The sequence below is a fragment of the Sciurus carolinensis genome, chromosome 14, assembly GCF_902686445.1.
Source record: "Sciurus carolinensis chromosome 14, mSciCar1.2, whole genome shotgun sequence".
In the NCBI taxonomy this organism is placed as follows: domain Eukaryota; kingdom Metazoa; phylum Chordata; class Mammalia; order Rodentia; family Sciuridae; genus Sciurus; species Sciurus carolinensis.
Window position 1 is genome coordinate 768,142 of NC_062226.1, and position 23,258 is coordinate 791,399.

A 23,258-nucleotide genomic window follows, 5' to 3' on the forward strand; every position below is an offset into this window, starting at 1 on the left:
CAACAGGATGAGGCAGGGCTGTGGGAATGGAACCAGGGCTGCAGTGCAGGCCCCAGGAGCGGGAGGCGCCTGCCCCTCACCAGGGAGGCTGCAGGAAGAAGCTTGCCAGAGACTGGCCATCAGGAAGCATCAGGACGGAGCAACCTGGTTATCCAGGCCCTGCCCGAGCAGCCCGCAGGGCCTCACCAAGCAGCTCCCTGCAGAAAGAGCAGGGAGGCGGCCGTGCAGACAGCGGGCCGCTGGGGTTCTGCCGTGGGATTCCCACCACTGGCATTCTGGGGATGGGGGCTCCCGGCTCAGCGTGCCTCCTGCCAGCGCTTGGCTCATCTGCATCTGTGTGGAGACCTCCTGGTCCCGCACCCTCTCCCTTCTTGGGATCAGCTTCGAGGTCTCCTGCACAGCTCTGCTGGCAGTCCCAGTAGGGCCCTCAGACCCTCCAGGAAAACCACCCATCTCAAGAGGCTGGTGCAGGAGGAGGAGCCCCAGCAGCTGTGAGAGCTGGGCTGTCTCGGCCCTGGTGAGGAGCCGGGCGGAGCACGAGGGCTCTCCTGGGCACCCCAGGCCGTCTCTGCTCCAGTGTGGACTCCGGTTCCCACAGGGCCCCCACGCTCCAGCCCTCAGACAGCCGTGCACACCTGGCCCCGTTCCCACCACCTGTGTGCTCCTCAGAAACTGCTCCCGTCAGGTAGTGACCAATCTCGGCACCTTGTTTATTGCAAGTGTCCATGTGGCGTGAAGATGGGGGCACTTTCAAGAGCTGGTAGCCTCTTCGGGGAGGGCTGGGCTTGGGGTGGAGGGTGTGAGTAAGAAGGGAAGCCCGAGGGGGTCTGTGACGGGGACAGTCCTGCACCTCGGACGCAGCGGAACGCTGTCCCATGTCGCTTTCCTGGTTCAGCACTGCACTACAACCATGTACGATGCAAACGTGAGCTGGGGACAGCGGCACAGGACCGTAATGTCAGGAACTGGGGAGCCTGAGGCAGGAGGACCACAAGTTCAAGGCCAGTCTCAGTAACTTAGCAAGGCCCCATCTCAAAATAAGTAAGTAAAAAGGGCTGGGGGTGCAGCTCAGCAGTAAGAGCGTCCTGGGTCGATCCCCAGCACCCAAGACAACACACAGAAACCAAAGGCACCCAACAGGGGAAGCTGGCCCGGCACAGGTCCCCTGTCCTTGACACCCATGTGGAGGAGTGACTGGGTTCTTCTTCAGTTCTCCCAAGAATTCACCCAACTGCCTGACTTCCACAGGAAAGGTGTCCTGACGGTTCCAGTTACAGCCAGGAGGCACAGCTGTGGGCAGGACATGGCCAAGGCTGTCTCCTGCCTGGGCCATCTGCTTGCCTGACAGGTGCCAAGGCACGCGAGCTGCTTGAGGTTGGCAGTGGTACCCTGCAGGGCCTTGGGGAAGCCGGCACTGCGAGGGCACGGGCCCACTAAGGCCCTCTGGCTCAGGTGGGGAGGATGGGCTCCATGTCCCGGAGAGACCCACCCTTCCCGGCAGCATCCCTCCCCTGGAAAACAGATGGGGACGGGTGGGCGCTGCAGGGGTGGGCAGGCGGCCTTGCGGGCACAGGCCAGTTCCCAGCCCATCTCACATCAGTGGGGTGTGTGCCCTGCCCTCCCGCAGTGGAAGGCAGGTGTGCTAGTGAAGACGGAGCCTCACCTGGAGCACAGGAAGAGCACCAAGTGCTTGGAGGAGCCCAAGCGCCATGTTCTGTTGCAGCTACAGGCAGGCAGGGCGAGAGCTGTGCTCCTAACCCAGCTGACTGTGACTAAGGAGAAACCACCCGGCGGTCCCCCCACCGGCCTCACTGGTTCCCGGGGAAGCACTCAATCTGCAGCCACAGCACCTACAGACGTGGCCAAGAGGAAGGCAAGAGAGCCAGTGTGCTGCCCAGCTGCTCAGAGCCTTTGCCATGGACAGCCAGACCTCTTGTTGGCCTCCGTGTGGCACGCAGGGTGAGGACCCCAACCTCACCCATTACTGGTTAAGCTGCCGAGGAGGGAAGGGACAGCCCCTTAAGCATCCCCCTTTGAGGCAACGAGACCTGTCTGCTTGTTTCATTTCCTCATCTGAAGTCTGAACAGCGCCCTGGCCATGGCCAGCGTGCCTCCCCATGTCTGCCAAAAAGGCAGTGGGCCTGCACATTGGTCAGGGTGGCTTCCAGAGGGACGGGGACATCCCCTACTCTGGGCCCTCCAGATGCACACCTCCCTCCCACCCCACCCCGATGACACTTTTCATTATCATTCTCTGAGGTCCTGAAACCTCCCAGCCAGAACCCCAGACCCAGAAATGAAGCCAAAAAGCCCACAGCAGGCTGGTGGTCACTCGTGTCCACAGTGATGGAGGAAGGGGCTCTTCATGCAGTGAAGGAGCACATTCCCTTCTGGGTTCTGCAGGCTGGAGGTGCACAGCAGCCTGCATTCCAGCAGAATGCAGGACAGGGCTGTGTCCCCACCCACAGGCCCCCCCATGCTGCAGGCCTGGGAGAAAGTCAGGTCTCCTGCAGCTGCAGAACCCTGGCCTGCTCCTCATCCAGGATGAACGGGGACTGCAGCTCCCGACCTTGCAGGTACATTTCCAAACCCTGAAACAATTAAGTCATGATGTCCAGTTGGTCATTCCTCCACAAAGGCCTCTGGCTACCTCTGCTCACCTACACCCCAAAAGGTTCTCTTCAACTTCAAAGGACCATTTACCTCACTGGTAAACTGAGGCAGGTTCTGATTTATCCACTCCTGTACCCACCTCTCCCCAGACTCTTCCTTTGGCTCACACAAGCCAGACCCCAGAAAAGCCCCAGACAGGAATGGGCAGCTCTCACCTCTCCAGAGTAAGACACCAAGGGCGATATCTCACAGATGGCCGGAGGGTCTCCATTTGGGAGCAAGCTGGAAGAAGCCCGCAGGTCAGCATCTGCCTCCTGTGCGTGTCCTGGATCCTCCCCAGCACACCATGAGCCTGCTCAGCAGCTGAGCGCCACACGCCCGCCCCCTGCAGGCCCCTCCTAGCTCTCCCCTCTGTACTCAGCCTGTGCAGACTGCCCCACAGCACGGGCTCTGGCCTGGCTAGAATGCACCCCACAGGCACCCCACAGCCCAGGCAGCCAGATCTAGCTGCAGCTGCAGATGGCTGGGGTCGGAAGCCAAAGGTCCTTTTCTTTTCCAGTCCCAAGTCAGAGAACCTGATGTCTTCTGACAGCTCTGTCTAGGTATTTCTCAAAGCTTGTAAGTTCAGAGGTCCAAGCCCCCTGCCCAGCAGAACTCAAGGATGAGAGTCACAGTGCAGGCTGGGCTGGCTCCGTATGCGGCCAATGGCGTGTGGCAGGGTGCTAGAGCAAAAGCCCCTCCCCGGCTGGGACAGTGGCAGGGCCCCAGCCCCTCCAGGCCACACCCCGAGGCCCACTTACCAGGGCAGCGCAGGAAGCTGGGCCCCGTGTGCATCCAGGAAGCGGGCCCCCGCCTGCAGAGCCCACCGGTAGTGCTGAGCCAGCAGGGCCCGCCTGGCAGTGGAAGGGTTGTCCCTGCCGGCCGCCTCTGCATTCTTCAGGGGGGAAAACTCCTCCTCCCGAGGCACTTCGAAGGCAACGAAGTTCCTGGTGAGGAGCAGGGCTGGTCATCCCATGTCCAGCCAGTAGCCCTGGTCTGGGCAGGCAAGGGGTGCCCGGCTCACAGGGAGTATGTTCCCACAAGCAGCAGGTCCAGGGAGGGTCTTTCCTCCAAGTCAAACTCTTCTTCCCACAGCATCTGCCCAAAGCCTGGAGCCAGGCAGAGTGAGGCTCGGAGGCCCTGGGAGCCACCAGGCAGCGTCCAAGCTCAGAGCAGGGAGGACTGAGGCAGCGGACTTCCAGGAGGGCAGCTGCGTCGCCCCACCACCCAGCCGCCCAGATGTCCCCTCTGCTGCCCCCGCCCTCCGCTGTTTCCCTGAGACAGGAGCATGCGCTGGCCTTCTCCCCAAACCTGTCTACAGCCTCCCAGTCCTTCCACCCCTCACTGAGCCTCACTTCCCTGCCTGGTTGGGCCTCAGAACCCACCACCAAAAAAGAGGCAAGAAGGAAAACATCACGACTTCAGCACGAACCCCGCAAACCGGAACACATCGAACACAAACTTCTCCATCTTTATGCCGTTTGGCTTCAGCGGTGTCACCAGGTGCCCCGCCTCATCCACGTAGGGAACCTTCTTCACCGCCACGTGTTGCTTCAACAGGGGCTCACGGTCCCTGGGGGCAGAGGGCAGGGGAGGACGTCAGACAGGACCCCCCTGGGAGCCCAGTCCCACCTCTGGGTGCACCTGGTCAGGCAGGGCAGCTGGCAGTAGGGCGCCGCAGCACAGGTGAGGCGGCCTGGCCAGATCTCTGAGGAGGGCACGGCTCTCTCCCCGCACCCCCAGCCACACCCCTGCCCAGGTTAGTGGAAACCAGCAAGTCACAGGGAAGAGGTGGTGTCCCAGGGCAAGGAGGCCCACAGGCAGGAGAAGACAAGTCTGATCACAGAGCCCTGCACTGGCTGCCCAAGAGCACAGGTGCTCTCCTGGGCCCCGGCTTGCTGAGACCTGGAACTTTCTCCACCTAACCCCACAGCCGTTCTCAGCTCTGCGAGGCCCGGCGGCTCCCGTGGCTGCAGCCCAGGGCCCTGGCCCCATCTGGCACTGCTGGTCCCTGGTCAGGGTAGGCAGCTCTGGCTGTTCTCCCACAGCCACCAGCTGGCTACCTGGCGACAGTCTGGAGGAAGTCCCGGGTGAAGAAGTGATTGCAGATGTTGCCTGCGTTGTAAATCAGGCCACCATCGGTGCCACGCAGTTGGGCCACCTCAGGGCTGATCTCACTGTACTCCACCACCTGGGGGACACCGTCCAGCCGGCATACCACACCCACTGGCTCCTCAGGGTATGCCTTCTCCACCACCTGCAGCCACCAGGGATGGGCTCAGCGGCTGGGTGCGGCCGGGCGGGGTGAGGGGCGGGGCTTGGCGGAGGGGCGGGGCTTGGCGTTCACCTTGGCGCCACAGTCCGCACCCTGCAACACGCAGAAGCCGATAAAGACCGGGTCCGCCAGCCGCACCAGGATGTTGTCCACACAGTACACGTGCACGAACTCCACTCCCCGACGCTCCATGTCCTCTAGAATACGGTGGTCCTCCAGAGCGCAGTACAGACCCCCGTTGCCATCTGCAGACAGAAAAAGAAATGGGCCTTATGGCTGGCTTCAGTCAGGACTCGGCACTACTCCAAGAAATGTTGCAGGTGGGCAAGCCCCCACATTTGCCATCCCAATAGCTCTGTAACATGCAACAGATGGCAATCAGTGCCCAGAGAGAGCAGGCAACTGGCCTAGGATCAGACAGGCTCTTGATAGCACATTCAGCCTGCAACCCAGGCCTCTTGATCCTCATCTGCCCTGAGATCCAGGTTGGGTGGTCCCAGCCTTTCTCAGTGGTGGCTGGTACCTGGGGCCATGGCAACTTTGTCTTTCCGCTCCAGGATGACCCTGCCCTCAAAGGTCACAGCAGGTAGCATGCGCTGTTCAAACAGGACCACATTGGCAGGGTCCAGGTGGAAAAAGTCATGCTCCTTGAAGAACTTGGCAGTGGGCTCCAGCGTGAACTCACTGGTCATGATGTACCTGTTCGGGAGACAGTCGTGAGCTTCCTCCAGGTGACCTGCCTCTCGGCCAAATGGGGCTGGGAGGGCTGGCACTGGGATCCAGACTGAGGCCTGTCGGACCTCTGCCTGGGTGGGTTTGGGGATTCATCCGGGGCTGTGTTGGTGTGGGGGATCAGGCCTTGGTGTGGGGGAAGGGCTGGGACCACATGGGGAGAGTCTTCTGGGGCTAATGTGAAACAGGGAGGACACACCAGGGCACAGTGCAGCGAGTCCCGTGGCGCTCGCCAGCCAGCTGCTCCACCCGCCGGATCCGCTCCGCCTGCAGCTGGTACAGGGTCTTCTGGCTGGGCAGCCCCACATGATACATGCCCTTGGGGTAGGAGACCCCCAGTCGAGTGCCCTGGCCGCCCGCCAGCAGCAGGACTGCCACCTTGTTCAGGGCAATCTGGCGGAAACCTAGGGGTGAGGGAACATCCGGGGCTGCGGCTACGACCTAGTACGCGCGGGTGGGGAGCGCTGGAAGGCAAATCGAATTCCCCGCGTCCCGCTCCGTGGGCTGGTCTCGCCACCGGGACCCCTGCGCCGCCTACCTTCCTCCTCCCAACGCCGCCGCATCTCGGGGTCGCCGCGGCTCGCGCTGCCCACGCGCTCTGGAGGCAGGGGCCGCAGGCGCGCGGCCAAGTCCGGCGGGGGCCCGGAGGTGCGCGCACAGGCCGCCGCTGCTCGTTTACAGTGCTCGCGCAGCGCGTCGGGCTCCAACAGCGCCAGCTCCGCCAGCAGCGCGGCGCGCGGCCCCGGGGCCAGCTCGCCCCAGAAGCGCATCAGATGCTCCTGGCCCGCGCGCTGGAGCTGGGCGCGCACGTCCGTCTCCGAGGCCATGTCATCGCCGACGACGCAAGACCAGCTGGCACTCGTGACCCGCACGCTCCGTCTGAATAGTATCACGAGACCGGGCGGGCGGCGCTGGCCCTGGCTGGGCGGGCCCAAGATGCCCCGCCTGGGCCCGGACAGGGCCCTGCAACGGCCCCGTCCCCGGCCTGCCTCCGCCCCATTCCGGGGCCTCCCGGTCCCTGGATTCGTCCCCGGAGCTTGCGTCCGGGAAACGCCCGGGTCTTGACTTTGGCTCCGCCCCGGGTCCCCTCTATACCCGCCCCCAAGACCGTCCTGTCCAGCCCCAAGCCCGACCCTAAGCCCAGCCCTCCCCGTCCGCCCCGCCCCAAGACCACTCCCGGGCGGATCCCTACCGCCCCACCGCCCCGCCCCGCTCCTAGGAAGCCGGAGAACTTCTGTGGCGGTACCTGCAGGAGTGGGTGCAAGAGCTGGACCTCTGCGCTGGGGGAGAAAGGGCGACCGAGCTGGGGCCGAGGCGCCACTCAGGGGATCGGTGACCCGGCCAGCCAGGCTTGAGGGATGACCAGCCCTAACCCTGCCTGCTCACAGCAGAGCGGCCGGCAAGAGTCCGCCCTGCGCAGGATGAGCCTGTGAAGGACCTGGGCATGCTGGCCTTCACCAAGACTCGGGCAGAGGTCGGGGGACAGTCCAGGGGCTCAAGGAGAGGTCCAGAGACTGGGCTGGGCTGTAGCTGGGAGAAGGGTGGAGCCAGATCTAGCAGGCCAGCGTGCCAGACGTCCAAGGGCTGCGGGAGAGCATTGCCCTTCGTGCGGGGGCGGGGGCTCCCTGCTCACAGGGGAAACTTCCCACAGCCCACCGCCGCAGCCCGTCGGGCCTGTTTAACTATGACATTTTGATATCTTAGTTTTCCTAAAGTCTCTTGTGAAGAACAGGAAGACATAGCTTCAGCCACCTAGTTTCTTTTAGAAACTAACTTCATTAAGTCTAAAAGTAAAGCATGCTTTTAAAAAGTTCAAGTGGTGTTTTGGACTCAAAATGGAAAGGAACATTACCCTCAGGTCTGCTCCTGTTAAGGGAGTGTGTCTTCTGAGTTGGGAAGCCCAGCTTTACAGGAGCCAGACCACAATAAAACCCCTGGACCAGAAAGCCCCCCCCCCCCCTTAACTTGCCTCAGGCCTTCCTGGTCCCGCAGCCGAACACTCAGCCCCAGAAAGCCACGTGACTCAGGGCTGCAGCCTTCCTGCATTCTCTGCTGCCTGCCTCTAAATGGAGAAGTAAAATGAAGGTAGGCTGCTGGGCCCCTTGCTCAGCCCTTGCCTCCCTAGATCGGCACAGGTTTCCTGACTGACAAGGAATACTTGGACCCCAAGCCTAGCATTGCTGAGACCGCTGCAGCAAAGGGCCAGGAGCTTGCTGATGAATGCACAGTCTGTTCTGCTCTGGTGGTCTGTGTGGTGGAAAGGCAGCCACAGCAATCTTTGCAGGTGGAGGGACGGGAAGTGGGGACTTAGGTGAGCAGAGCAGGCTCCACACCCCAGGCCAGGGTCCATGGGTGCCCTTATCACCCTTACAGGGCTGGGCAGCAGAGGTGCATGTGCCCTTTGAATACAGATGTCAGAACATTAATTCTTTTTTAAAGAATTTTGTAGTTGTAAATGGACTTACTTATTTTTATGTGGTGCCAAGGATTGAACCCAGTGCCTCACACATGCTAGGCAAGCGTGCTGCCACTGAGCCCTAGCCCCGGCCTAGAACGTGAATTCTGAGCCCTCTGGGTCAGGATGCCCCCAAATCCTGCCTCAAGATGGGAGTGGGGCTAGGATCAGTGAGTTTGTGAAGTCAAGGTCTGTGCAGCCAGAGGCATTGGCAGGACCAGAAGAATGGACCTACTTGGACAGATAGGAGTGTGGAGTGTCAGCAAGGCCAAGGTGGGCAGCAAGCTCTGGGCACCTGCAGAGGCAGCCTTGTGGCCAGTAGCCTCCCCTTGATTCCGGGCCTTGTCCCAGGGGTCCAGGAGAGCAGAGGCTATTACCCTGTGAAAGTCTCAGGGACTGGACAGCACTTGCTGGTCCCTCTCTCCATTCCCAGTGCTGGGTCTACACCAGGGGCAGAGGGGCCTGGTCATATGCCCACTTCTCCCAGAGGAGCTCTGGGCTGGCACATGAGAACATGATTACAACTGGGATGGGTGCCTCAAAAAGCCACGTGGGCACCCTGGAAGGCCCCCAGGGGTGGCGGCAAAGCTGAGCGCTTCAGAGTCAGCGGAGGGCAGAGCCGGGCTGGGAAGCAGCATGGAAGGAGGACGAGTCAGAGCTTAGGCCAGGTGGAAACAGGGCAGTGCCTCAGTCCACACCAAAGCCAGGCGCTGACGCCAGTCTCTTCAGTGCCCTCCTCAGGCCATCCAGGGGCCATGGGGAAACCACAGGCCCAGAGCCAGCTGAGATCACCTCCCCTGGGGTTTTGGACACTCCAAGAAGCCCTGTCTCCTCTGTACAGTATGCTCAGGTTCACTGGGGGCCCTGCCTGGCCTGGGTACTGCTGGTGGCTGACTTGCATGCCCACGCTGGCCTCCAGTCCAGTTCCACAGAGCTGGCCCCTAGCCTCCCCATCCCACAGGCCTTATCCTGGCTTGTGTCCCACCCAAAATGGCCTTCCTTATCTTTATCCTCTAGATAAGGTTTCCTGTGTGCTGGTCATCTCCTGAACCAGGGCAATGTTAGGCCAAGGAGTGGCCTCACCCTGCTTAAGGACTCTTGGGAAGACAGCCATCATAGCCAGACATCTAAGGTAGGGGTGTCTAACTGGACATTGGGGGGCAGGTAGAAGGATCAGTACCTGGGAAAAGGTTTGTTTTTTTGTTTGTTTATTGTTTGGTACTGGGGATTTGAACAACCCAAGGGCACTTAACCACTGAGCTACATCTCTAGCCCTTTTTATTTTTTATTTTGAGACAGGGTCTTACTAAGTTGCTTAGGGCCTCACTAAGTTGCTAAGGCTAGCTTTGAACTTGTGATCCTCCTGCCTCAGCCTCCCAAGCCACTGGGATTACAGGCATGTGTCACCAGCCTGGCTATTTTTAAATTAAGGCAGGGTCTCACTAAGTTGTTTAGAGCCTTGATAATTGCTGAGGCTGGCCTTGAACTTGCAATCCTCCTGGCTCAGCCTCCCAGGTCTGGGATTACAAGCATGCGTCACTGCATCCAGCTCTGGACAAAGTTTGGAAGAACACAGATATCAGTGAAGAGTAGAGACAGAGGAGAGGGCTTTCTGGTAGGAGAGTCACCAGGCACAGGGCTCAGGGGTGAGGAAATGAGTACACTAAGGACTGGGGCAGGTGGAGTACTGGAAACAGAGTAGGTATGGGGAGATAAGTCTGCAGAGTCCTTGACCTGCCACCAAGGGGAGGCAGGGATGGGCTTCCATGACCAAGATCCATGGGGTGACTCGGGTCATGGCCTTTTGGGGACCCCACCCAAATTCCTTACCCTGAAGGAGCCCAACTCTGTGTATATCCCCAGAGAGATGTGGAGCCAGGGGAGCTGACTGTGGCAGCTGCCACAGGACCTGAAACACAGGCACTATGCTCCCGACCTAAGACACACAAGACATAGGAGAGGCTGGCTGAGGCCTGCCCAGGAGGGGCTGAAGGGAGGCCTCTGGGTCAGGAGCCTATCCAGAGGTGTTCAGCAACTTTGCTGAGAGTTCTTGAAATGGACAGTGTATTTAGAAAGCAGAGGCCACAGATAACATGTGGATAACGCTCAGCGATCCAGGAGCCTGTGACATTCGGGAGTTGGCCAGGGTGGGGGTGGATGGGACCAGGGCAGGTCATAGAGGACAGGCAAAGGTGGAGGCAGGGGTCCAGCCAGACAGTGCCTGAGCACCTTCTGCTCTTGGAGGGCACTCCTGGTCAGCCCTGGAATGCACCCCTGGAGCAAGAACGCAGCGAAGGCCTGGATCCCTCATCTGGAGTGACTTGACCCTGCTAGAAAGAAACTGAGGCTGAAACAGGATCTACGGGGACAGAATTGAGACCCAGGAGGAGGTATCCGCAGAGGACCAGGAGCCCAAGGGAACTGGTTACCGGATGGGTATCTGGGGACACAGGAGAAAGTGGCTTTGTCCCGAGGCCGGCAGGACAGGCCTGTGTGGGGGTGGGGGCGAAGGAGGAGTTAGCAGAGTTGGGGACAGAGAGGCCTCTGTGACCGGGAGCGCCCAGCTGGCTGGTGCCACGGCTCTCTTGGGACCCTCCTTCTGCAAGAGAAGGAGGCCCCAGAGTCTGCCGGGGGACCCTCAGCGAAGAGAACCCAAGGGAGCTGGTGCGTGGGGGTTGGGGGGCGGTGGGATCCCTGAAGGGGCTGCACCCTCCCGTCCTTACCCACTAGGCTACCTGGGAACAGGATTTTTTGTAGGGCCCCAGGCCCTACCTGTCGGAGAAGGGCGGGCGGCTACGGGGCGGCTGAACGGAAGAAAAGGTTGAGCCGCCGCAGCAGGGCTGGTGGGCGTGGAGGCAGAAGAGGAGAGCGCGCCCGAGCTGGGGGGTTCGGTCCAGTCCGCGAGCCTTCGGGCCCCTCCCCGGCACAGCGGTCTGGGGAGCTCGCCGCTGGATGGACCCTCGGTCGGAAAAATCAAATCGGGGGCGGCGGCCGTTCAGCCAATCGGGGAGCAGATAGGCCAGCTTCGGCCAATGGCTGCTGCGAATGCTAATGAGGGCTGACGCCGCGAGGAGGGCCCCATTCAAAAGTAGCAGCTATTGTCACGCAGGGCCGTGCTCCGGGCGGGTCCCGCCGTCTGGACGCGCAGAGAAGGGTACGTGTGGACGTGGGGACGCAACCCCGGCGCCCATGGCCGCGGCCGCGATGGCCCAGCGGGGCCGCGTGCCGCCCGCCGCGACCGCGCCAGGCACCGAGGGGCTGCCGCGCGCCTTCCTGCAGAGCCTGCGCACGCTCTTCGACATCCTGGACGACCGGCGGCGCGGCTACGTGCACCTGCGCGAGATCGAGTCCCGCTGGCAGGGTACCGACGCGCGCGAGCTGCCCCGCGGCGTGCTGGAGGGCCTGCGCCAGGTGGCCCCGGCCAGCGGCTATCTCACTTTCGAGCGCTTCGTGGCCGGCCTGCGCACCTCGCTGCTGAGCGCCGACGGCGGCCCGCGAGACCCGGCGCGCGCGCCGGTCCGGCCAGGGGAACTGCCGCCGCCGCCGCAGCGCCTAGTGTTCGCACCGGCGGACGAGCCGCGGACTCTCCTGGAGAGGAAGCCCCTGCCTCTGGGCGCGCGCCCTCCACCGGCTGGCCCGGGACAGCTGTGCGGCCCTGCGGAGGCGATGCCCTGCCCGGCGGAGCCCGAACGTCCCCAGAGCGCAGCCCTGGAGCGGAGCCCGAGCGCGGATGCCGGTGAGTGTGGGGCGCCCCCCAGCACCTCCTCCTAGCTCCCCAGGCCTGTGTCCGTGGCCGGAACCCGGAAGCATCTCCCATGAGGGATGGGACACCTTGCGTGGTGGACTCCAGAGCCAGGAGTGAGCCTCAGTGGACCTGGAGGTCTAGGGGCTTGGGCCTGTGCCAATGTGCTCAGGGCCTGAGGAGGCCAACCCGTCCCCTGGCACAGCGTGGGAAGAGCAGGACTGTGATTTGGAACACTCACCAGGAACACACCCTGTACCAAGCCTGAGCCAGGCATGGGAACACCTGCCCAGTGTGAGGGAAGGTGGGTCACTTCCAATGCCTGACCCACACCTGGGCCCTCCACCTTTTGCTGCTGCTCAGATAGAGGTGCTTCACTGTGGAAGAGAAGGTCCCCCTAGACTGTGGTCAGAGGGTCCTTCTCAGTCTGACAGTTCAGCCCAGAGAGCTGGGCCTACTGCCCCAACCCAGGCTGGAGTGCTTGGGAGCTGTTGGAGGTTCTGCAGGAGCACCTGCCACCTGTGCAGGGAAGAACAAGGTCGGGGCAGGGAGTGACTAAGAGTCTGGGCTGCAGCAGATGCCACAGAGGGATACAGACTATAGTCCCTGGGGACTTTCAGCAGGCTCCTCTCCTGGCTTCCGGTCCAGTTGGCAGAGACAGGAGACTGTTGAATAGCCCCTGTCTGCCTCACTCGACGGCGCCATCCTTGGGAACAGGACCTGCATTATGTCTGGAGTGGGGGCAGGCTGCAAGAAACCCAAGACCCCCAACCCCTCAGTCCATTCAGCCTTAGCACGTGCCCTTGGGGGAGGCTTGGTCACTGGTGGCAGCTGCTAGTCCTTTGTTGCTGCCCATTGCTTTGCCAGCTTGCCAGACCTCTCCCCCTGCCTCAGACTGATCTCCAACCCTATGACTGGTGCTTGGAGCTACAGTGAACCTGGCCTCTCTGGTGAACTGATCCAGCAACCCCACACCAGACTGGGAGCTCTCCCTGCACCTCCATGGTCCAGCTTCCCTGTCCCTGTGATCAGGAGGCTTCTGGGTGTATCTGGTACCAAATGCAAGGTGGAAGTCATCTTTGTGGCTCTGCAGTTTGAAACCAGCCATGGGACTGCATGCAAGGACAGGCTCAGGGCTTGGTTGTGGTCTAGCCTTGCTCTGCCCTGCGGCACTGATTTATTTTAGCACACCCTCTGAAAGGCCACCTGGCCAGTGTGCACACCATAGGCAGTGTTTACACTCATTACTCAGCCAGGTTCTAGCAATTGCCCTTTTACAGGCAAGCCAAGATCCAGACAAGGATCAGAGCATGCTTGACTGACAGAGCTGGCTTTCAGAGTACCAAATCTGGATCCCCAAACCACCAAATCTTCAGGAAAACGCCCCAACACCCATAGAGCCTCCTAAGACCTCAGCCAAGAGAGTCGGGCTTCCTACCTTGTGCAAATCAGGCCCAGATGTCCCAGGTTCCTCCCTATCCCCACTTTCCAGTGCCTTCTTGCCCCTGCCCCCAGGCAGCAACATGACTGTGCCTCCCACTGGCTCACCCTGAACTGTGCTCAGCAGGCTGGGACGTGGGCCCTGAGGCCTTCGTGGTGCCAGAGCCCTGCCATGGGCTCTTGGGCCAATCCTTACATCCCCCACCCACTCCTGTGGCCTGGAGGATGAGCCTGGTGCTGGCGACAGGGCTGGAGGGCTGGGGGTGGTGCCCTCTGTGCCTGCACACAGCCCCATGAGCCTGAGGCATGCATCCCTGAGCTCTAGGACACTCCCCGTGAGCTTGCATGTGTTAAGGACTTCTGGTACTGCAGTTGCTCCCAAGCAAGAGTTGATCTCCGTCAAGCAGCTCACCTGTCCCCTGCCTCAGCTCCTGCCCAGCAGGGCCCTGTGCATGGGAGACAGAGGCTGAGGGAACCGGAGGCCCTGCCTCTCCATCCCTTATCCCTTACCCTTTACCTAGCAGCCTTTGAGACCCCAAGGTGTACCACTGTGTTCTGGGCATGGGGTGAGGTATGGAAAAGAGTCCATGCAGCTTACCCCCCAGGGAACTGTTAGCCCTCTCTGGGCAAGTGAGTGGGTTCCAGGTGGGGGTGACTGGCAGAGGCTTGGCCCCCCAGAACCCACACTGCCTGGGTTGGCTGGGCCTAGGATGAGCTGGGGCCTGGAGTTCAGCTGGGCTTCTCCCTCCCCGCCGTAGGAGGAGCCGTGGCTGGCAGGGATCTGGAAGTAGATGCAGGAGACGCCTGGCGGGCCCCACGGGCCCGAGGGGAACGTCGGAGGCATACGATCACCAACGGAGTGGACTGTAGCCTGGTGAGAGGGGCCAGGGCTCTGAGGGACTCTCCAGGTTGCCTGGGAGGCTAGGAGCCAGGGAGGGGCATCCAGACCAGGGTTCTGGGGGAGCCCTGACGGGAGCATCCGTCAGCTCTAAACATCTCCCTACCTGGGCTTGAATGCACTGGAGGGCTGGCCAGGATCAAGCAGAGGGAGGTCTTGAGGTCCTTCAGGGACATGCTGTGACAGTGGTCTTGGGCCCTGCTGTGCTTGCCCCATGAGACTCAACTCTGCCAATCAGCCCATCATACCAGGTGCCTGCTTACTACAGGCAGAACCCTAGAGAGGGGCGCTGGGGCAAGCCAGGGGAAGTAGGAGAAGAGGGCTGAACCAGGCCAGGGCCCCCTCTGTGCTCCCCAGAGCAGCGGTGTGAGGCCCCCCAGGGACTGGCTGTGTGGTTGAAGACTGCCCATAAGCTGACATACCCTGTGTGTGCGTGTGCTGACCTGACATGCATGTCTTAACGTTCACGCCCGGGGCTTCTGGCACATTCACATAGGCATCAGGTGTGCATGGATGTGTGTGTGTGCTTACTGGCACGTGTGTTCCTGCACACGTGTGTTGTAGCTGAAGCAGATGAAGGAGCTGGAGCAGGAGCAGGAGGCGTTGCTGCAGGGTCTGGAAATGATGGCCCGGGGCCGAGACTGGTACCGGCAGCAGCTGCAGCGTGTGCAGGAGCACCAGCACCAGCTGGGCCAGGGCAGAGCCAGTGTGGTGAGTGCTGGGACCCCGAGTCGCCAGGCGCCCCGGGCAGACCCACAGCAACACCCCTGCGCTGCCTCTAGGCTCTGAGCAGCAACTTTGGGGGGCAGGAGTGCCAAATGGGGGACCCCCATCACTGCCCAGTGCTCCCCTGCTTTTCTCCCAGGACTTTGGGGCTGCAGGGAGTCCCCGCCCACTGGGGCAGCTGCTGCCTAAGGTACAGGAGGTGGCCCGGTGCCTCGGGGAGCTGCTGGCTGCAGCCTGTGCCAGCAGGGTGAGTGATCCCAACCTCCCCACTCCCGTGCTGGGCCACCCGCTCCCTTGTCCTAGAGACTGTGTCCAGGAGAGGCCTACCTGACCATATCCTCCCACAGGCTCTGCCCTCACCCTCGGGGCCTCTGTGCCCTGCCCAGGTCACCACCTCACCCTCAGCCCCAGGCTGGCAGCAGCAGACCATCCTCATGTTGAAAGAGCAAAACCGGCTTCTCACCCAGGTAAGGTGTGGGGAATCGGGGGCTGGGGCCTGGAGGCCAGGCTGGCCCTGACCACCTGCTCGCTCACCCAGGAGGTGACTGACAAAAGTGAGCGCATCACCCAGCTGGAGCAGGAGAAGTCTGCCCTCATCAAGCAGCTATTTGAGGCCCGAGCTCTCAGCCAGCAGGACACTGGGCCTCTGGACTCCACCTTTATCTAGCTGGGCATTCATCTGGTGGGATCTGCCTGCAGCAGGACAAGCAGGATGTGCATCTAGCCACAACTAGACACAGCTCTCAGCCCTGTGGGCACCCGTGTGAGCCTGATCTCTGGCTGAAGAGCTTCAGCCGGCCTGGGAAGAGCCCTTGAGCGGGAGCCTCCACTCTTGTGGTCTGGGCCTGCCCCAGGCCCTCCCTGCCAGAGCACTGACTGTTGGAGCCTTGGGGACCGCGTGGGGAGAGACTCTGTGCACCCTACAGCCTGAAGCTGCCACTGTCACTGGATGAGGGAAACCCCCTGACAGCCCTGGGCCATCAGGGGCACATTTATAGCTGTCCTGATCCCTCCTGCCTCTGACCCTGGGGTCCTTAGTCTCCAGTAAAAGCACTGGTCACACTGGGCTGCACCTCCAATAGTGGCCAGCAGAGGGCAGCGAGTGAGCTGGTCCTTTGCTGAGTGGCCTGCGTGGTGGTGTCTGGGGGTCTGGAGCATGTTGGGGTCTGGTGGTGTGAGGATGGGTGGGGAGATCTGGAGGCCAGCCAGTAAAGGGCCTAGGGGCAGATGCAGGTTGAGGTCCCGAGACAAGGTGGCTGCGCCTCAGGAGCAGATGAGGGGGTTGGGGTTTGGCCTTTACGTGGGACTCTGCCTGTGCCTGTTGGGGAGCCCAGAGATAGCAGTCAGGGTCTGAGTCCCAGCCAAGGCCGAGAAGGAACCTGCTGCCCCCAGAGCAGGCCTGGCAGGTTCCTGAAATTGAACCAGGAGCTTGGCTTGCCTGCCCCTTCCCACAATACTCTGAAAGCACTTGGGTCCTTATCCTCTTGGCCAGGACTCCACCCCACACTGAGTCCCACAGCAACCTGGGAATTGGGCTCCAGACCTTCACCTGATCCAGGGGCAACTGATGGTCACCAGGGTGTCTCGGGCCCATTCCCGGGGGAGGACCCTGTCCCCAGGAGGGATGTGGGTTTGGGCCTCCAGTCAGGCCCCAAGGCATGGTGTGGGCATAGCCCACCCACCCCACAGGATGCAAGACCCCCAGGTCTGGGACCTGCTCAGACCTCCGTCCTCCCACACTCAGGTTGGCCCCAGGCCAGTGGGGCTAGAACACATCCTCTCAGCCACAGAGAAATGAACCGGGGGCACAGGAGGAGGCTGGGACCACCCCCACCTCCAGGCTCCTGCCCAACCCTGCTCAGCCTGGCCTGGTGGGGCCCATGTGCAGTGCTGTCAGGGCAAGGTGGGCTCTGCGGGGCGGCTGCCAGAGCCTGGCCCCACTGCGCCTGCCCCTGGCCTGCAAGGGTGCCAGCTCAAGCATGAGCCAGCCTCCTCCAGGGCTTGGACAGGAAGTCAGTCCTGAGGGCAGGTGCAGCCCCAGGAGGACTCGCTGCGCACTGCTCCGAAAGCTACCCCCGTCTCACCAGGTCCGACTCTCACGGCCCCTGGGTCGCCCCCTGCCCCACCCCGTCCAAGCCCCCACATCCACCTAACTGCTGTAGTGGGCCCTCCACAGCCATGACAGTTCCAGAACTCAGCCCCCACTGCACCTCCCCTGCTCCTGACAGTCCACCACTCAGACCCAGGCCTAGCAGGGTCCAGCCTCAGGTGGCCAGGCCACAGCTCAGCGGGCGACCTCTGCCACCTTGGGACTTTGTCCAGGATGTTCTGTCTACCTGGAGCCTGGCTAGCCCCTGCCAGCCCTTATTTGGGGTCTGTCCTCAGGCACAGGGCCCCGAGGGCCTCCCTTTTCCCTGGGGGTGTCTCACCCTTGGGGGATTCAGCAGTTCTGAGCACCTCACAGGAGGCAAGAGACAACACGGTGAAATTGGTCAGGAGACCCACGTGATGACCTTCAGCTGAGGGGTAGGCTGGAACAAACCGGTGACAGATGAGGGGCAGCATGGTTCCCTGCAGGGTTCAGAAAGATTCTCTCCACGTTTGCAGCCTGCAATCAGGCCGCCCGTGCAACCCCAGAGATCTAGAGGGAGAATTTAAAGGGTCCCAGTTGGCAGGGCCCAGGGGCCTGGCAGAGGCCAGTGCAGATCCTCTGTGAAGCCTCAGTCCGAGTGGCCCCTGGGGCGGCCAAGTGTCCTTCCAGCAGGCTGGTCCATCCTTGTAGGAGGTGAGCAGCATCACTGGCCCGTGCGCACAGATGCCAGTGGCACACATGCTACCAGATGTGACAGTCACAGGTGCTTGCTCCATGTCCCTGGGGGCAGGGGGCTGCCCTTTGAATCACTGCTCTGAAGGAAGCCAGCTGGACCAGGACCCTGCAGTTGGTCCTGGGTAACGAGCCTGTGGGGACACCATCACTGAGCCACATCCCCACTCCCTCGTTTGTTTTTTAAGTTTTGAGACAGGATCTGGCTAAGTAGCCCAGGCTAACCTTGAGCTTATGATCTGCCTGCCTCAGCCTCCCCGTCACTGGGATTACCGGTGTGCACACCTGTCAGAAATGAGATTCTTGAAAATCTGGAAGAATGGTCCTTATGGTCTCTTATTCCATAAAAAGTATGATCTTTTATGTCACAAAGAATACCAGGGCAGGGGTGCGGCTCGGTGGTAGAGTCCTTGGAGAGCATATGAGAGGCCCTGGGTTTGACCCCGGGAAAAATGCCAATCAAGTATGAAAAAGAATCAAATAGAACCAGAAACTAAAAAGGAAAGAACCATTAGTTGAAATGGAATAGTAACAAGGGACCAACATCAGATGAAAGATTTCAGCCCTGCTCAAGGGGTTTAGTGGATTGAAAGGGAGGATAAGGAATCATCCAGAGCACATCCCAGAGAGACAGGAAGGAGAGATAAAGGGCCTGGTGGACTCAGGTCTGGTGGAGTCTCCTGGGGGGGACGGTGGGGTGGGGAAAGAGGAGCAGCAAACAGATGAGCTGGCCTAGAGTGTTCGGAAATCATCTAGAAGAACCACGTCTCAGATCCAGGAACCTCCACTGGGATGAACCAAAAGAATGCGCGGTCTGCTGAGATCTTGAAAAAGTTCAGGGAGACAACCTAAATCCCCTGCGAGCTGGGGCTGGGGTGCAGCTCTGCGGTAGAGCCTCCACCTAGCATGTACAAGGCCCAGGGTTCAACCCTGGCACCAGAGAGCAAAACAAGACTTTCAAACAAAATTTTACAAGTTGTGACCAGATATTTCCTCAAGGGAACTGCAGGGGAAATACTTCAGGAAGAACCTAAAACTTGAAGGAATCATAAAAACGACCTGGTTGTCCACTGCAGCATAAAGAATGAATTTTGGGCTCAGTGACTGAAAGTGATGACTATTTCCTGGCTGTTACTGTGGGTTAGGAACTCAGGAGCAGCTACACGGGGTGGTTCTGACCTGGAGCTCCATAGGTTCAGGCAAGGGGACTATGGGGCTCTGCCATTGTGGGCTGAGGATCCACTTTCAAGATGGCGGACATAGATGGCCATTGGCCGAAGTCTGCTTCTGGGATCTGTGGGATTCTCACAGTATGGCAGCTACTTCCCCGGAGGATGTGGTGACCCAAGAGAAAGAGCCGGGAGGAAGCCACCTGCCTTTTATCTCATTTCAGAAGCCACTTCTGGGGATGAGGCTGCAGCTCAGTGGTAGAGTGCTTGCCTGCTGGTTCCATGCCCAGTGCTACTACTACTAATGTAAGTCACTTCTGAAATATTCTGTTGTTGGAAGTGAGCGTGTCCAGCTCCCGCTCAAGGCAAGTGAGGAACTAGGGATTAGGCTCCAGCCTTTCAAGAAACAGGGGTAACATAATCTGTGGACATATTGTTGAAATCTCCCCCAAAAACTAAGTGCCAAGGAAAACCTAAGCAACTTATCTCACATTGAGAGCAGTGCGGATTTCTGTGGGGACCACAGGAGAGCTGAACCGTCTCAGCAGCGGCTCACCGGTGGGGAGGAGAGGCGGGAGAGCACAGCACCCAAAGGCACTGTTCACAGGGGGGACGTGGACCGTGGGAGAACCCGGAGAACGGCAGCGGTGCAGCCTGAACCACGTGGGGGGCCGCAGAAGGGAAAGACATTCACCCTAAGAGGCCAGGGTGGCAGCACACCGGGAACCCCAGCAACCCGGGAGGCTGAGGCAGGAGGGTCGCAAATTCAAGACCCTGTCCCCAGATATAAAGGGTTGGGAGTGCAGCCCAGTGGTAGAGCGCCCTTGGATTCAATCCCTGGTACCACAAGGAAAGAAAGACACAAAGAAAGAAAGAAAAGAAGTTCAACCAAAGGTGAAAAGAAGAAATTTAGAAAACACAATGAGATGATAGAAGTCCATTAGAAATCACAATGTATGTAAATGACTTAGGCTCACTAAATAAGAGACAAAGTGGTCAGATTGGATTTTTAGAAATTAAAATTAAGCTGTTTTAAGAGATACACCTGAAAAAAAATGACAACAGAAAACAAAGACACAAGTTTTATCCTATTAATGTAAAACAAAATAGGGTTTTTTGTTTGTTTGTTTGTTCTGCTTTTGATTTTTTTGTTTCATTTTGGTTTTGATGCTGGGGATCAAAACCTTTTTAAAATTTTTTTAAATTTTGAGACAGAGTCTTGCTAAGTTACCCAGACTGGCCTCAAAGTTTCCATCCTCCTGCCTCAGCCTCCTGAGTCTCTGGGATTACAGGTAGGCCCCACCATGCCCAGTTGAAGGCAAAAGATATCACTAAACATAAAGAGGGTAACTACCCAATCATAAAAACTAATTTTACTACTAAGATACAACGACCCCACACCTGGAATCACCCAGTAACATAGCTGCAAAATATGTAAATCATGAAGACCTGCAGCTGTTTTCACGCAGAGTAACTACAGATGGCAAATAAGACATGAGGAGATGTCAACCTCACCAGCCACTGGGGACGGGCAGATGGAGGCACAGTGAGCTTCTGCAGCCCATTGGAATGGTCCCCTGAAGCCTGCGAGCCAAGAGACTGGCTCCTCCAGACGCTGCTGGCAGGAGCCTCCAAGAGCCTCCAGTACTACAGCGGCGTTCAGACGGTGTGAGCCGCAGCCCCCAAGATGGAAGTGCTCAGGGACCAGAGGCAGATGGGCTTAGGGTTGCAGGGTGAAGTTTGTTGGGGCCTCAGTGGACAGAGCTGTCTTGGACAGCAGCCCTTACGTGCTAGGCAGCCACGGTGGGCCTCTCTCAAAAACTAGTAAGGCGGCAGCAGCTGCATGAAGGCTCCACTGACCATGTAAACAACCATGTTCCCCTGGGGTTTGGCGGGCATGCCAGGGCTACCTGCTGGCAAAATGGCGGTTACCACCAAGATGGCCACAGTCATGTAAGCTGGGTTCTGCTTATAGCCACTGAGGAAAGTGCTAATTGCTATCAAAACTGAAATCGAGCCGGGCACAGTGCTGCATACCTGTAATCCCAGTGGCTCAGGAGGATCAGGAGTTGGAGACCAACCTGAGCAAGACCCTGCCTCAAAATAAAAAATAAAAAAGGCTGTGGCTGTATCTCAGTGGTAGAGTGTCCCAGGGTTCAATCCCCAGTACTCCCCCCAAAAAGTAACAATGAAACCAATCTGCCCCAGTGACTGTCACTGCCGAGTGTCAGCTCAGCCATGCTGGGTACCCAGACGCCCCAACACCCTGTGGTGTTGCTGTCATATTCTGAGATGTGATTCGTGTTTAGATCAGCAGGGCTCCTTCCATGAGGTGGGTGGGCCTCGCCCAGGTAGCCGCAGCTCTGAGAGGGAAGCTGGGTCCTCCTGGGAGGAAGGAGCTGGGCACAGGTGGCCTCTGCCCTGCAGGCTGTGCCACAGGCTCTGGACTGCCCTGCGGAACCAGAGCTGGGCCGTCAGGCCCCTGCCCCTCAGTGTGTGCTCCTCTGAGCAGCTCCGACCGACCCGGCACCTCAGCCCACGTGTGGGCACTTACCCCAGAGAACCGCGCTTATCTTCATGCAGCAACACGTATAGGAATGTCCACAGCGTTTCACTTATTTTATAAATTGGGAAGTCCCCCAGGCAGACATCTTCCTGAGGGCAACTGGTTAAACAGCCTGCGGAGAGCCAGGTGTGGTGGCTTACACCTGTAATCCCAGTGACTTCGGAGGCTGAGGCAGGAGGATCCCAAGTCCCAGGCCAGCCTCAGCAACTTAGTGAGGCCCCATCTCAAAATAAAAAACAAAAAGGGCTGGGAATGTGGCTCAGTGCTCACGCACACCTGGGTTAGATCCCCAGTACAAAAACAAAAACAAAAACCCGTGGCACATCTGCACCCTGGAATACCACGCAGCAATACAAAGGAGGGGGGCAGCGCGGGTACAGTTCAGGAAGACCATGCCACGCGGCAGGAAGGTGACCTGGAGGTCCTGAACCTAATGGACAGGCTTCCGGAACTGCACACTGCCCACGAGCACCTGCCGGACCAGGAGTGCTCTCAACCCGACTGCAGGCACAAGGAGAACCAGCACCAGAGAGTCAGAGAAGCTCAGGCTTCGGGGTGTTCAACACGCCTCTCAACCACTCAGGTGTCAAAATAGGGACTCTCAAGGGAAAGGAAAGTAAGTTACCTCAGTGGAATGAAAAGGCTCGGCATCCAAGGCAGAAACGGGAGGCGAGTTGATACAGATCCTTCAGGACTCGCACTGCGAAATGGCAGCCCCCAAGTCATGAAGGAGCAGCTGAGCTTGAGAAGCTGCAGAAAGAGATGGCAGAGGAAAGGCAAAGGGCAGGAAGGAGGAAGCGGCTCTGAGGTGTGCCACAAACGCCCCTCCGTGGCGCCAGGTGGACTCTGGGAAGGGCCAAGCACAGCAGAGGCAAATGTTCCTACTCCTGTGAGTTCACATCCTGGAGAAACCACGGAAGGTGGAAACAAAGGTGAACAGGACGGAGGGCATCAACCAAGGCAGAACACAGCTGGGAAAGCTAAGAAGTGCACCAACAGCAGGCTCCATCAGGCAAGAAGACCCAGGGCATGAGGAGTCAAAAAGAGGCCACAGCTATGCATTGCAGAAAAATAAAGCAGATCTCAAGGGGATTCCAAGCAAGGTTATGCTAATCCACTTAAGTGGACAAATTCCTAGAAAACACAAAATTGACTACAGAAGAAATAGAAAACCTGCTGGGCATGGTGATAAATGCTTGTAATCCCTGCACTTGGGAGGCTGAAACAAGAGGATTGCATGTTTGAGGACAGCCTCAGCAACTTAGTGAGACCCTGTCTCAAAATAAAAAATAAAAAGGACTGGGGATATGGCTGGTAAAGTCCCTGGGTAAGATCCCCAGTACCAAAAGAGAGAGAGAGAAGAGAAGAGAAGAGAAAGAGAGAGAGAGAAAGAGAAAGAGAGAAAGAGGAGGGTGGGAAGAGGGAGGGAGGGAGGAAGGAGGGAGAGAGGGAGGGAGGGAGGGAGGAGAACCTAGCCCTGTAGCCCTGTAACTAAGGAAGAAACAGCAGTTCATGATCTCACCACAGGAAAATGCTGGAGTTGGAAGATGTCACAGGCAGGTTCTCCCACACATTCAAGCAAGGATAATCCAAATGCATGTTTCCAGAGAAAAGCTCTGTGAGGTTAGTGTACCTTGAGAGCAAAACCCAAGAGGGACAGTGAAGACCAGGGCATACGCTTTCCGTCCCGCAACGTGTGAAGTGAGACAATGCCGGATGCCAGCTGGGATCGGTCCTGAGGAATGTGGGGTCACTTCAATATCTAAACTGCACATCCAT

General features: G+C 59.2%; 2 protein-coding genes across 7 annotated transcripts; one reads left to right on the forward strand and one right to left on the reverse strand.

Annotated features, from left to right (window-relative positions):
* Positions 1-694: 694 nt before the first annotated feature.
* On the reverse strand, positions 695-7,537 carry Uap1l1 (UDP-N-acetylglucosamine pyrophosphorylase 1 like 1). 2 transcript variants are annotated; one of them, XM_047524276.1, is made up of 10 exons: positions 6,906-7,537; positions 6,198-6,538; positions 5,859-6,063; positions 5,451-5,626; positions 5,000-5,172; positions 4,716-4,909; positions 4,085-4,225; positions 3,414-3,599; positions 2,829-2,895; positions 695-2,591 (listed from the first exon to the last, which is right to left on the reverse strand). In XM_047524276.1, the coding sequence occupies exons 2-10, from the start codon at positions 6,484-6,486 to the stop codon at positions 2,499-2,501; spliced, it is 1,524 nt and encodes a 507-aa protein (XP_047380232.1). In that variant the 5' UTR covers positions 6,487-6,538; positions 6,906-7,537; the 3' UTR covers positions 695-2,498. The 2 variants fall into 2 exon arrangements, with proteins under 2 accessions (XP_047380232.1, XP_047380231.1); XM_047524275.1 differs by lacking the exon at positions 6,906-7,537 and having other exon boundaries at positions 6,198-6,725.
* Positions 6,928-18,087, forward strand: Sapcd2 (suppressor APC domain containing 2). 5 transcript variants are annotated; one of them, XM_047524278.1, is made up of 9 exons: positions 6,928-7,744; positions 9,132-9,246; positions 9,622-10,504; positions 10,845-11,850; positions 14,055-14,170; positions 14,759-14,905; positions 15,060-15,167; positions 15,268-15,387; positions 15,459-18,087. In XM_047524278.1, the coding sequence occupies exons 4-9, from the start codon at positions 11,160-11,162 to the stop codon at positions 15,585-15,587; spliced, it is 1,311 nt and encodes a 436-aa protein (XP_047380234.1). In that variant the 5' UTR covers positions 6,928-7,744; positions 9,132-9,246; positions 9,622-10,504; positions 10,845-11,159; the 3' UTR covers positions 15,588-18,087. The 5 variants fall into 5 exon arrangements, with proteins under 5 accessions (XP_047380234.1, XP_047380237.1, XP_047380235.1 ...); XM_047524281.1 differs by having other exon boundaries at positions 11,224-11,850; XM_047524279.1 differs by having other exon boundaries at positions 10,359-10,504.
* Positions 18,088-23,258: the final 5,171 nt, after the last annotated feature.